This window comes from Gorilla gorilla, chromosome 2, assembly GCF_029281585.2.
Source record: "Gorilla gorilla gorilla isolate KB3781 chromosome 2, NHGRI_mGorGor1-v2.1_pri, whole genome shotgun sequence".
In the NCBI taxonomy this organism is placed as follows: Eukaryota; Metazoa; Chordata; class Mammalia; order Primates; family Hominidae; genus Gorilla; species Gorilla gorilla.
Window position 1 is genome coordinate 48,522,925 of NC_086017.1, and position 13,399 is coordinate 48,536,323.

At 53.2% G+C, this 13,399-nt stretch overlaps 1 protein-coding gene across 7 annotated transcripts in view; it reads right to left on the reverse strand.

The window, feature by feature from the left end:
- Positions 1-13,399, reverse strand: part of SCN5A (sodium voltage-gated channel alpha subunit 5) — a 102,493-nt gene that overhangs the window by 74,660 nt on the left and 14,434 nt on the right. For 6 of the 7 annotated variants that reach the window (XM_019024737.4, XM_019024739.4, XM_063703705.1 and 3 more), the window contains exons 2-4: positions 11,180-11,504; positions 8,416-8,534; positions 500-589 (exon numbers count right to left, since the gene is read on the reverse strand). In XM_019024737.4, the coding sequence (XP_018880282.1) occupies positions 500-589; positions 8,416-8,534; positions 11,180-11,452 (482 nt within the window). In that variant the 5' untranslated portion in view covers positions 11,453-11,504. Of the gene's footprint in view, positions 1-499; positions 590-8,415; positions 8,535-11,179; positions 11,505-13,399 lie in introns of those variants that run through there. The other variant, XM_055381295.2, reaches the window with a different exon arrangement.

Below are 13,399 nucleotides of genomic sequence, written 5' to 3' on the forward strand. Positions count from 1 at the left end.
TAGCCCTGGGGTACCTCCTAGCTGCCTACCTCCTAGCTGCATGGCATCAGGCCAGCTATTTCTCTAATTCTTAGTCTCATCTGTGCAATGGGGAAGGTGGCTGCACCCACCCTACTGGGTGTCCATGAGGGTTAAAGGAGATGATGCTTATTGTTCTTATGACAGTGCCTGGCGTGTACAAAATGCTCAATAAATTATTATTATTTCAGAACTTTCTCCAATGTCATCATTCCTCTTTAGGCAGGACAGGGAGAAACTTTCTACTTTGCCACTCTGGAGAGCTTCCTCCCTAGAAGGCACAACTCAAATTAATGCCAGAAGTTGGCAGGACTGGGAAAGGCAAAAGAGGGTAGAAGCTGAGCCAAGGGCTGCCCCACCGCCATGGGTAAGTTCCTGGGCCTGGACACAAGCCCCCTTCCAGGGCAGCTTCAGGAGCCATGGCATGGAATGGAAAGGAAGGGAGGGGGCCACATGGAGAAGAGGCCCTGAAGATACTCACTCGACATACTTGGTCCAGGGTGGAGGGTCGTGCTGGGCCATGAACACGCAGTTGGTGAGGATGGTGCACATGATGAGCATGTTGAAGAGCGTGCGTGGGGTCAAGGAAAGCTGAGCAGCATGGGCCGGCCACGCCACCACCGCTGGGGGGTCCTGCCCCTGGGGGTCATCACTGCCAGGCCAGTGCTACCAGACAATAAACAGGGTCTCCAAGGAGACACACTGGGGCTGTGACCAGTCCATGCCAATCCCCCTCCACCCAGGCTGGTCTCTGTCCCTTCCCCGGCACTTGCAGCTGGCCCCCTGGCCTGCTCCATGACACCTAATAGGCACCAGAGACCTGAAACCACACTGCTGGTAGGGTCTCATGTGGAGGGAAGGCAGGAGAGGTGGGCCCCAGACCTCAAAGCCTTTTACCCGCAGTCAGGCGAGGGGCCCTGTCCTCAGTCACATAGGAGAGAAATGGGCATTTATAAATTGCTCCTCAGGGGAGGGCAAGGCCAGAGTGGCAGGGCTCTGAGTTCCCTCCCCCACTTCTAGGGGAGCAGCCCAGGCCAGGCTTTGTCTAGTTCTCTGCAGAATGCCCTGCTGCCAAACAACTGCACACCTGGCCAGGGCCTGCTACCCCTGGGGAGGCAGGGGACCACTCCTCTGGCTGCTTCCTGCCTGTGCACCTAGTCTTCAAGCTAGCCCTCTGCTCCACCTGGGAATCTCCTTCTCACCCTGCAGGAGCCCGTCAGTAGGACCCCACCCAACTCCCCAGCAGCCTGTCCTGCCTTTCTGGTAACACGGTGCTGCCTCTGCCCTGCAGGCTTCGGGCACCCCTCTTTTAGCCCTGGTGGCTCACTGAATGGCAATGTCCATCTGTCTCCCATCACAAGGCAGCGCTTCAAGTGCCAGAGCTGTGCTTCAGGTCTACTTGTGGGCTCTTGGCCTTGAACTGAACTGCCCAGGACTTCTCTGAGCCTGACTCTGGCTACAATTCCTAGCTGCTGCTTCAGGCTAGACAAAGCTCCGACCACCCTCTTCCACCTCTGCAAGGCCTGCAGAGGAACAAGGGGGGAGAGTCCGGGCCTCCTGTAGGCTGGGGCACCCCTGGAGGCCTGGCCTAGAGCAGGGACACTGTGCTTCTCTCACAAATCCCTACCCAGCCCCAGAGGAGAGGCTGGGCCTTCCACTCCCTGTGGCTGCCCCCAAACGCTCAACACCATGCCCGGCCTCAGCCCCGTATGCACAGCTGCCAAACTGGTGATTCCCACAGGCCGCCCAGGAGCTGCGGTAATTGAGCTCCAGGGGCTGCCTCTTTCCTCCCTAGCATAGCTCCACCTCACCTGATGGGAAGGCCAGTGCAGTCCGAGCACAGACCAGGCCTGGCTGCGGTGACGACTGCCCCAGCTGGGGACAGTGGGGATGCCTCTCGGGAATCTAACCAGGTAGATGCCCTCCGTGCCGCCAGTCCTCTTCTAGGGAGTCAGGCAATCAGGAAATCAGCATCTCAAACCAGCCTCCAGTTTATAATTATTTAGTTTCTCATCTGGGACGAGAGGAAATTAGGCTTTGGGACTCTCCCTTAGTCAAACAAGGACTGAGCCAACAGGACTGCTCGGCTCTGATGCCATGGCTCCAGGAAGCCTTGATTTCTCCGTGACCAGAAGGCATCACTTCAGGCCCTGGGGTCCCTCCGTCAGTTTGGTATCTGCCCAGCCCTCTGCCCGTGTGAGGGTCTCCAGGGCCAGGCTTATATCCCTCTCCAGCTTTCAAGGCAGGATCAGATAATCATCTCAGTATCAGTACCCCTTCTCCCTTACACATACACACACACACACACACACACTCACACACACACACTGCCCACACGTAGGGTATGTGCCAAGGCTTTCCTCACTAGGCAGATGGTTAACAAGCCCCCCAACCAGTCTTTATTCATATCCGCGGATCTACTGCTAAGCATCTACTGGGGAGCCCAGGTGACTCCTAAAATATGCAAGCAATGATGCTAAGAGTGAATATTCATTGAGCCCTTCCTAGGTACCAGAATTTGCTCTCCGTGTCCATCAGCGAATTCAGTTTTCCCAACAACCATATGTGGTGCGGACTTTGTTTCCGTTTTAGGTGATGAGAAGACTGAGGCACAAAGAGGTTAAGTTGAAGGTCACTGTGGTAGGCAGAATAATGCCCCCACCACCCCCAAGGTGGCCATGGAGGAATCCCCGGAAACTGTGAATATGCTAATTTGTATGACAAAATGAGACCGTGCAGATGTGATTAAATTAAGGATCTCCCCTGGCCTCCACGAGACAGGGTCTAGCTCTGTCACTGGGGCTGGAGTGCAATGGTATTACCACAGCTTACCGCAGTCTTGAAATCTTGGGCTCAAGAGATCCTCCTGCCTCAGCCTCCTGAGTAACTAGGACTACAGATGCATACTACCATAGCCAGCTAATTTTTAATTTTTTTTTGTAGACACAACGTCTTACCATGTTGCTTAGCTGGTCTTGAACTCCTGGGCTCAAGCAATCCTCCCACCTCAGCCACCAAAAGTGCTGAGATTACAAGTATCAGCCACTGCTCCTGGCCCTAAATTAAGGATCTTGAGGTGGGGAGATCATTCTAGATTATCCAGGTAGACTCAGTATAATCACAGGGGTCCTTTTAAGCAAAAGAGGGAGAGGCAGAGTGTTGTGACATGAAATTCAACCGGTCATTCCTGGCTTGATGATGACAGGGAACCACAGACTAAGAATCCAGTGCAGCCTCCAGAAGCTGGAAATGCCTCGGAAACACATTCTCCCCTAGAGCCCCCAAAAGGTGTGTAGCCCTGCTGACACCCTGAGTTTAGTCCAGCAAGAACCATTTTGGACCTCTGACCTCCAAAGCTGTAAGGTGATAAATCTGCTTTGCTTTAAGCCACTGCATTGGTGGTAATTTGTTACAGCATTCCTGGGAAAGTACTCCTGGTACCGAGCTGATCAATGGCTGAGCCAGCCTGCACCCTGGTTCTCCTGATCTGGGCCCCACTCTGAGGCCCCATGCTGCACCATCTCTGCAAGATGACATTCAAGGCCACCTGGTCCACTCTCCTGCCTCCAGACTGGAGGGTCTGCATGAGTCATGCTGCTTCTGGCTCTCACATGCCAAGCAGGTAAGCTATTCCACGCCTGGCCTCTGCCACCCATGGGGCGGTGTGAAAACCAAACGAGGTAGAGAGCACCGTCAAATGTGGGGAGACTACCGTACAGGAGGGAGGGAATTATTTGTTATTTGTAAGAGGAAATCTCACTTGAGCATGTGTGTCTGGCCCTGAGTGGGAGCCAGGGGGGGCAATGGAGCCATGTCCCCAAAACGCTCTGACATGGGATATTATGAAAAAACCAAACATGCCTCTGGCTGGTCTGGGCAGGAAGGCTTCCTGGAAGAGGCATTTGGATAAGCACCAAGGCTGGCCAGGGTTGCTCCAGCAACCAGTCAGCCCAGCTGGTCATGGTGAAGCAGCATGTGCTGAAGGCTGGGTGGTGGACTCCTCTCGGTGGAGCCAAGTCCCTTCCAGCTCTAGGGGGACCACTCACAGCTCTCCTTAGAGTGGGGAACAGGCCCCATTGCAGGGAGCAGTGGTGTGAACAGGCTGCCTTGTACTACAGGCCTTGGCTGGACCCAGGCAGAGGTGAGTGAGACTTGAACACCCAGACTCAGGGAAGAGCCAGGGCACACAGCCCTCTGGATCCCACCAGTCAGGGCCTGGGTCCCATGGTGGGCAATGACAGGAGCTATCTATCTGGGTTTTACCTTTTCCAGACACAGCAATGGCTTAGGGTGACGTGTAGCAAGCTCTTGTCTCTCTGCCACTTCACTGCTCAAAATCCTCGCCTGGTTCCCATGGCCTTGAGGACAGCACTTGCACAATTGTCAATCCTTCTTCTGCACGTATGAGATCTCTTCCTTCCTAGACTGAGCACCCAGTCCATACGACTCTGCCTAAAGCATACTCAGGTCCCCCATGGCGCCCAGCACGTAGCCAATACCATAGAGACGAGTCAACTGAACTCCTGGCCAGGGCACACCTGTTTGCACTGCCTTGTAATTTCAGGCTGATGATTGAGCTGGTCCCTTGTGTGGGTTGAGGCAAAGGCCAGCTCTCCAGGTCTATGCTCAGCTGAACATCTTCAATCTTGTCATGTCATTGTCCCTAAACACCCACTCCTAGCCTCGTGATAAAAATGCCAGCAAGGAGTGCCTGAGTTGTGGGGAATGCCTGACACTTGGGCTGCCTAAGTCTTCAGATCCCAGGGAGTTTAAAAAAAAAAAAAAAACTCCCAAAGAAAAGGTAATTAACTGTGGAGGGGTATTTTCATGTGTTTGTGCTATTAAATCAACATGCACACACACATACACCACAGACATGTGGTTTGATTGCCCATTTGAATCTGGTAGAGGAATGTGGGAGGATTTTGTGCACAGATCCTATACAACCAAGAAGGCAAAATACTTCTCAGTGTGTGTGTGAGGCCTCTCTGAATGTGACTGCGGTAGGATATGGAGTTCAGTTGGTTTCTTTTATTTAATCCCGGCAGGAACACATTCTGCAGGATTATAACAAAAATACATATAAAAAAATCATTCCACATGCCCATATTTACTTTTTGGTAACTTCCCAGAGATATACTGCAAGCATGGAGCCAAGAACAAGGCCAAGTGGAATCACTGCGCACTTGCTACGGTCTGTGAGCTCCTGGATTGTCACGACTGAGCAGGTTTTCTCACCAGGCTGCATTCCTGCCCACTTTTAAGTATGTCTTTGCGCCACTTACCATTCCCAAAGGGCGTTGCACAGAACTTTGCACATGTGGAACTTAGATGTTTGAATGAGTATAAAAATTTAAGCAGAGCAAAAGTTCACCATTCAAAACATGAGACCTGATGTTCTTTAGAAATGCACAGTGACTGATAATGGGCACAGGATTTCTTTTGGGGTGGTGCAAATGTTCTGGAAATAGATAGTGGTGATGGTTGCATAACCTTATGAATATACTAAAAACCACTGAACTGTGCACTTAAAAATGGTAAATTTTGGCTGGGTGCGGTGGCTCCTGCCTGTAATCCCAGCACTTTGGGAGGCCGAGGCGGGTGGATCACGAGGTCAGGAGTTCAAGACCAGCATGGCCAAGATGGTGAAACCCCACCTTTACTAAAAATACAAAAATTAGCCCGGCGTGGTGGCGGGCGCCTGTAATCCCAGCTACTCAGGAGGCTGAGGCAGAGAATCGCTTGAACCCAGGAGGCGAAGGTTGCAGTGAGCCGAGATTGCGCCACTGCACTCCAGCCTGGGCGGCAGAGTGAGACTCCATCTCAAAAAAGAAAAAGAAAAAGAAAAAGAGAAATTTTATGGTATATGAAGTAGTATACCTCAAGTTAAAAAAAAATTCATGGAGCACTTATAGATTTCTAGGCCTCACACTGGTGATTCTGGTCTGGAAAGAGCTAAGAATTTTGCATTTTTACAAACTTCCCAGGTGAGACTGAGATGGCCCTCAGACTAGCATTTGGAAGCAACTGCCCTAGGGTGGCATGCACATGGGACCTTGCTACACACAGGTTCTGGGGTGAGGCCCAAGATTCGGCCACTCCTACAACATCCTGGTGAAGCTGATGCTACTGGTCCACACACCACACTCAATGTCAAGGCTCAACAGTGTTGCTGAGGGGCTGCTCCCAAACCCCACAAATCTAGGCCTCTTCTTCCCCCCAGTGCCCACTGAGCCCACTAAGTGGCGCTGTCGAGGTCCAGCAATGTGCTCCCATCCCCAGGCAGCAGCAGTGTCAAGGCAGCCACTGGGAACCCAGTACAGGTCCTCACTGATGCTTGACACTTCCCTGGGGCAGCTGTCCTGGGGGATAGAGGCTGGCTCCGAGCCCTCAGGGCCAGTTTTTCCAGGTGGAAGCAGCACCTCACAGCCTCAGAGCCGTTGCTCAATGGACAGTCTGGCCAGGCTGGGCACTCGAGGGCCCCCCACTGCCTCCCTTGCCCACCTGCCTCCCTGACCTTTCATTTGCCCCACGACCCAGCTCAGCACCTTGCAGAAGCTCTGGAGCTTCTGCTACATCCCTGAGGGCTTCTGTGGCTGCCAAACAGTGCTGGGTTGGTTAGATACCTGGAGGAGAAGCCCCAGGTGAGAGCTGGAGGATGCTGTTAGAGAGGCCACACCCCCGGAGTGAGGCCGGAGACGGGCTCAGAGCAAGAAAAGCTGGCCTTTCCTCCTCCTGCTGCTCTGTTCTTCTTACCAGGCTGTGGCCACACTCTGGCAGAAAGGATAACTATTTGCGAAGCTGCCTTATCACTTTTAGGGGAACTATAAAATTCCCAAGGGGCCCAGACGGGGTCTTATTCGGCTCGATACCCCAGCATGCCTAGCAAAGAGCCTGACACCTACAGGGAACTCAGGATGGCTCAAGATGAAATCTAGACCCACACTTGCCCCACAAAATAAGATGCAGCTGTGAATGGCAGGCTGCTCGCTACATATGGTCCCTCTCCACAGTGTCTGCCTCCCACTTTGCTCACGCCACAGCCATGGTTTGCATGTGGGGTTGTCTCACGAACCCCACCAGAAAGGCAGGGGTAGGCTGGAGAGCAGACATGTGGTTGGATGCATGCATTTTACTGCACAAGTGCATGCAGACACCACTTGCCGTGCATGCCCCTCCAATTAACCCCTGGGGTCAGGATCAGGCACTGGGCACAGGTGGGAAGAAAGTGGAGCCATAGGAGGAGCATCCCCCATCCCTGCCCGGGCAGGAAAAGCTCCTGACCTGCCAGCCTCAGTCCTGGTTATTTAGTCCCTCACTAGGTATCTGTAATCCTGTGCCTCCTGCCTTGGCCAGAGGTTAGTGAGTGAAGTCTTTGTCTTGGCCTCAAAAAGGTCCATTCAGAGAAGGGGCTGAAGGGGACCTTGGAGAGCTCTGTGGGGCCAGCCCGCTAGACCCACAATCGGTTGCACTGCTGAGCCCAGCAGCGTCGCTTAGATGAACAGCAGAGCCACCTGCATGTGTGCACTCACCCTGGTTGCCACTGGCCAAAGGGAGGCCTGCCCAGGCCCTCACAGTGAAATACTCATGCCTCTGACTGCAGCTGGCACCACCCTCCCGGAAGGCTCCATCTATGGGGCCCCTTCTCTGAAGTCCAGAGGACAGAGTGATTAGGTGCTGGCGCCCCATGCCGTGTGCTGCCCAAATGATGCCCCTCTCAGGCCCAAGCCCGGTAAGTCCCTCATTACGCTGCATCACTCCAATGGCTCTCCTCTGCAGGCTGGAGCTTTTTTCAGCTGTGGTTTATATAATTTAATGCTAACCAGAGTTCTTTGAGATACTCTGAAACTGCAAACATTTTGTCAACGCCTAATCAAAAAGCAAGTGCTGCCTCCCTCAAAAGATGCCCACATGTGAATAAACTAGAGGCCTCTTTATTGGGAAATGGTTTTTCCTTGGCTAAGTTCTGGTGACCTGCTTGAAGGTCCCTGCAAGTGGGTGGGGAGGAGGACGGACCAAGGGGGTGTGGTGGGGAGGGATATTTGGAGCCAATATCAGAGCCCAACAGACGTCATTTCTTCTGGGATCCTCAGTAGCTTAGCTTCTAGAATGTTCTGAAGAATCAGAAGAGGGTTTCTCAAACTTTCATGTGCCCAAGAATCCCCTGGGGATCAAATGAAAATGCAGATGCTGACTTGGCAGGTCTGGAGGAGGGTCAGAGGTTCTTCATTTCCAACCAGCTCCCAGGTCATGACCATTCATTTGTCTTAGGACCAGCAGGGAATCAGCACTACTCTCACTCCTAAACTAGAATGGAGGTGGGGTGGGGGCAGCACATGCACATCCCCAGCGTGGGCCCCCAGGGGTTACTCAGCAGGTATAAACTGCAAAGGATATGAATGAACCAGAATCTTCACAGCCGCTCTCCGGATGGGGTGGAAGGGACTGAGGACATACAAGGCGTTGGTGGCACTGAACCGGAAGATGGTCTTGCCTTTATTCAGTACGATGAAAGTCTGGGGACAGACAGTAGCATTAGGCCCTTGTGTAGAAAGGCTTTTGGGGGCAGCTTTTGGCTCAGAGCCCTTGGACTGTGGCTGAGGGGTGGGGTGGGAGGAGGAGGAGAGGGGCTAAGGGAGGAGAGGGGGAAGGGAGGCTGCCAGCACATTTGGCAGGTGAGTAGACTCACGCCTTGCCCATGGCTGGAGGTGAGGGAGGTCTCAGGGGAATGTCAGGTTGGTTGAGATTTAGTTTCAAAATTATAGTCACAAAAAGAAGGGAGCTTTTACAGTCCTTGCCCAGCTGTTGTCACAGCAGAGGCTCAGCAGACCTGGGAATGCCTCCTCCCTCCCCTTCTCCCTTAGCTGACCCCTCCTCACCCTGCATGGGGTCCCTGCCAGGCCCACTGGGAGGGAGGGCGTGATAGGGAAGCTGCGTCAGCAGGGAGGACTTACGGGTGAGGAGAAGGGAAAACGAAAATGCAGAAGCAGTCCCCTGAGAGAGCTTTTCTTGGGACCCTGTCTCCTGGAGTCCAGGACAAATGTCAGCCCCATCCCACAGCACACAGCCTACTGCCTCCCTCCAGAGGATCATGAACAGTGCAATGCAACCCCTCCCTGAGCTTCTGGAAGATCCTTTCCACACAGCACAATGGGGCACAGGAGCGGACAATGAGAGCTGAATGCTGAGACACATGCACATCAGGTGCCCAAGCAGCCCTTGAGGACAGCAGTGCCTCCCCAGCTGCCCCGGTGTGTGGTGGTCACAGCTCTGTGGCCTCACGGAGGTCTAGGGGAATGTCACAACCTGACATTCCCCTGAGACCTCCCTCACCTCCACCCATGGGCAAGGCAGTGAGTCCACTGGTCTGCCGAATGAGCTGGTGGGACAAGGTTCTACCCAATCTGGTCTGGGGAGACAAGCTGAACAGATAGATTAGGACCAAAAGTTCTGTTGTGGTGCCTCCATTGCCTTGTGGGGCTGCAGGCAGCGTGGCCAGGGATCAACAAGTGGAAACAGAAAGTGAGAGGCCGGAATCATCCCTGGAAACAGAAAGTGAGAGGCTGGAATCATCCCTGGAGCTGCTGTTCAAGCATTCCCAGACCCAAGGACAGAAGAGATGGTGTCCCTGATCTCTCACAGGCTCAGCTGCCACCAGCCCCCAAAAGCCCAGTCCAGTCTTGACCTCAACCTCAGTCAGGTCCACCTGCCGTGGAGCCTGCCTGTCCCAGCTAACTTCAGCCTAATCACCACTCATCCTCTCCCCATAAGCTTGACTCACACTACCAGCTGTGGCCTTAACCCTAACCCCAATTCCTACTTCCATCTCCGACCAACCTGACCTAGGCCCGCCCACCTTGACTAAGCCCACCTTCCAGCCTCATTCTGACTCCAGCTATGGCCCCAACCTGGCCTGCACTCCACTGGAGTCACTTGAACCAAGGGAAAGTTCAGCTGGGGGCTTGGGAGCAGGACCAAGTTCAAGGCCTCCTCCCCCACCTGTTTATGTGGACTGGGTGGGCTTTTACTTCACATGCACAACCACTCACGTATCCAATGCATGCATGCACACCCAAAGACGCAGCCCAGGCTCATCCCCAGGCTCTTGGTCTTAAACCACAGTCACACACCCTTGTAGTCACATTCTCCCACTGGCCACACCAGCCCTGTCTGATCCCCATGAGCTTCCTCAGCCTGGTGCTGACTGCAGTACTGTGCCTGGCCACTGTCTTCCTCATACTCAGCCTTCTGGGAAAAAAGTACCTCCCCCAAATTCAAATCCACCTTCCTCTGGAAGTAAGGCCCAGAAGTGTGGGTAGCTTGGAGACCAAGCCTCTGTGGGAGCTCTGTGTGTGGTGGGGTGCAGGGATGGGGCACAAATGGGCCTGAGATCTGGAGGAGGGAGGCCAGGGCAGGGGATTCGGACAGGGGCAGTTACCTCTTGGGTCGGAGCCATGCTAGGAGGAAGCCTGAGTCTCCCTGCCCTAGCGGACAAAAGCCACTTCCCTTCCCTATGATCAGAAGGGACAATGGCAGAACATCACGCGCCACCCTCCCCCAAAAATCCCCCAGTGATCACTGCCCTCTCCATCCCTCTCAGACTTTCCACCGGTCTTCTTGGTCCCATTGCCAGCCCTCAAAGCTCAAGGAACTGCTGCTGTGGCCGTGGCCTGAGCCAGCCAGCATAGCCATGCATAGTTCGTGGGTGTGGGGACTACATGCTGTCCCCATTAAGGAGAAAGGACCACAGGCTATGCTCTGTGGCCCAAACTCAGGCAGGGCCCAAACGCAGGCCAGACCTTGGGGCTTGACTCCAATTCACACACACACCACACAACGGGGAGGAGTCCTTCAGGGGTAAAAATCTAACCACATGTAATTCCCAAAGAAGGACATCACAGGAGGCGTGTTTTCCTTGAGGCTACCCTCTCTTCTTCATTACACCAAACCAGCATCTCAGGCTGCATAATTCCTGTTTTTATTCCAGAATTCCAAAATTAAGGTGATTGGAATATAGATCACCAGTGACTCATTCCCCCAGAGCCTCATGAGCCACCCTAAACAGAGCCCCATATGGAGGCCAGGCCCTCTTCTCCCTCTGCTCCATTGACAAGGGAGTTGCACAGAAGGGTAGGCAGGGCTGGAGGTGGGTGGTAGTCACCTTTTGGGTGCTATAGAAGGGGTCCAGGTCCTCCAGGGGCTCTCCGATGAGCTCTCGGGGTGGATTGCCATAGAGATCTGGCAGCTTTTTGGAGGCCTGCAGGTCCAGCTGGGGCTGGGGAGCCTCCTCCTTGGGCAGCCCCTCTCGGCTCTCCTGCAAGGTGGTTGAGCCGCGGGCTTGCTTCTCTGCCATGCGCTTCTCGATGGCTGCCAGGGACTCACGTGTGAACCTGCGGAAGCTGCTGGTGCCCCGAGGTAATAGGAAGTTTGCCATCTTCTCATCCTGCTTCTGGGCACAGGCTCTCCTCACGTTGCCTGTGGGGAAGCTGGAAGACACAGACAATGGGCCTGATGCTATGCCCAGGGACAGAGGGCAGGGTGGGCAGACCTCCTGGGGGTGGCTGTGCTGGTGGAGGGAGGGACACCATTTGCAGAGAGGCTCCAGACCCCAGGATGCCAACAACTCCACAGGCACACCTGGGCAACACTGGCCTGGGTAAACCCAAAGCCCCCCAGGCTATGAGGCACACATGTAGACAGGCAGCAGGTTCACCTCCGCTTTCCTCTCCTAACAAGCATGTCTGAATTCAAGCAGGCAAGAGTGACTGTGTCATCCAAGCACCTTCTTTTTGCCCCATTCCACACAACAGGAAACACTTGCATCTTTTGGTTTCTTAACTGTCATCACTTGAGACATTTCTCAGCTTGGAGTTGTCATCCAGATGTTGGCACCCTAGTGTACACAGCTGTGGTGGAGCCCCTGCAGAGAGGCTCCCAAGGAAATCCCCAGGGTGCAGAAACCTTCCGAAACAATCTGGCTCAAAAAATGGGCAATGCCTCCCTTGCCCATCTGAGCTATTTCCCTTCCTTGGAAAGGTAAAAATTAGCCTGGCACTTTAGGTAACCCGAAGATAACTCTGCCTTCCATCTCCCCCATCCCCTTTAAAAATACATACATGCTTACAGATTTTGTAATAACCAAATAAAATTCTAGCAATAAATGGAATCATACTGCAAAAAGAAAAATGGGAAGAGCTGATGGAGTATCTCTGGCTCCTCACACTGCTCCTTGCTCCCCTCCTCCCAAATGTGAACAAATGAATGCTGATCCCAAGTGACAGCAGAACCGGAAAATGGTGACCACTCATCAGCGAGGACATCCAGCCGGCACAGGCATGTGACGCCAAGCCGGGAGAATGTGGCCCCTGGTGGCCTCAAACAATCCAGAACCTGGTGTGAACACACTCTGCCTATGACACCGAGGCAGAAGAATGCAGTCCCAACTGCCCCACCAAAACAGGATGTGGTCGGAGCAGCTCCTGACTGTGACACCAAGCCGGGAGGCTGCATCGCTAATGACCACATCAAACCAGGGAATGGTGGGCACCCGTTCAAGAGGGCACGGTGGACACCTGTTGGACATCTCTGCCAGAACAGAATCCTTTCCCCTCACGAGGGTCAGCTTTGCCTTGATCTTACTTCTGCAAAACATGTCACCGATGACCCCAACGAGCTGCTGCCGTACCAACCCCTGCACATGGCCAGCAAACGGCCTGGACTTTGGGGCCGCAGCCCAGAACCCTGAATTGCTGTGAAGCAGGCACCTGGCCAAAAGACAGGTAAATAGTGAGCAAACACAACACACTCAGGCCTCAAAAGGGCGCCGCTCGTCCCTGGGGAAGTGTGGATTGAGATTTGTGAAGGCAGGCAGGACAGAGGTCCCAGGACCCGCATGTTAAGAGGCACTCTGTGTCTTTTTCTTGTTTCATTCAAGTAAAGTTAAAGGAACATCTTTGTTAAAAATAGCAGGTGAGGGAGTAGGTTTCTACTCTATAAAAGCATTTCCCTGTCTCCCTTCCATGTTTGAGTGAACAGACATCTGTAACACTCATCAATGCATGTGAGTGAGGACTTTTTTTTCTTAGCTCATGGATATTTGGGTAATTTTAAACTATTTTCTTTATACTTGTCTTCATTGCTTGAATTCTTTAAAATCAGCTTGCATTATTTTTACAGAAACAATAAAACTCATTTGTCCTTTTATTTTAAAAATTAAAAAAAAAAACCAGTCTGGATGACAGCAGCTTCTTACAGGGCAACCCTCTCCACTGTGAGCAATCAGTTCCATAAATTGGGAAGCCACCTCTTTTGCTTGGACTTACTTCCTAAAAATAGTGTTCTCTGTCTCACTGTATCCATCTGTGTCCATATGCCTGCAAGG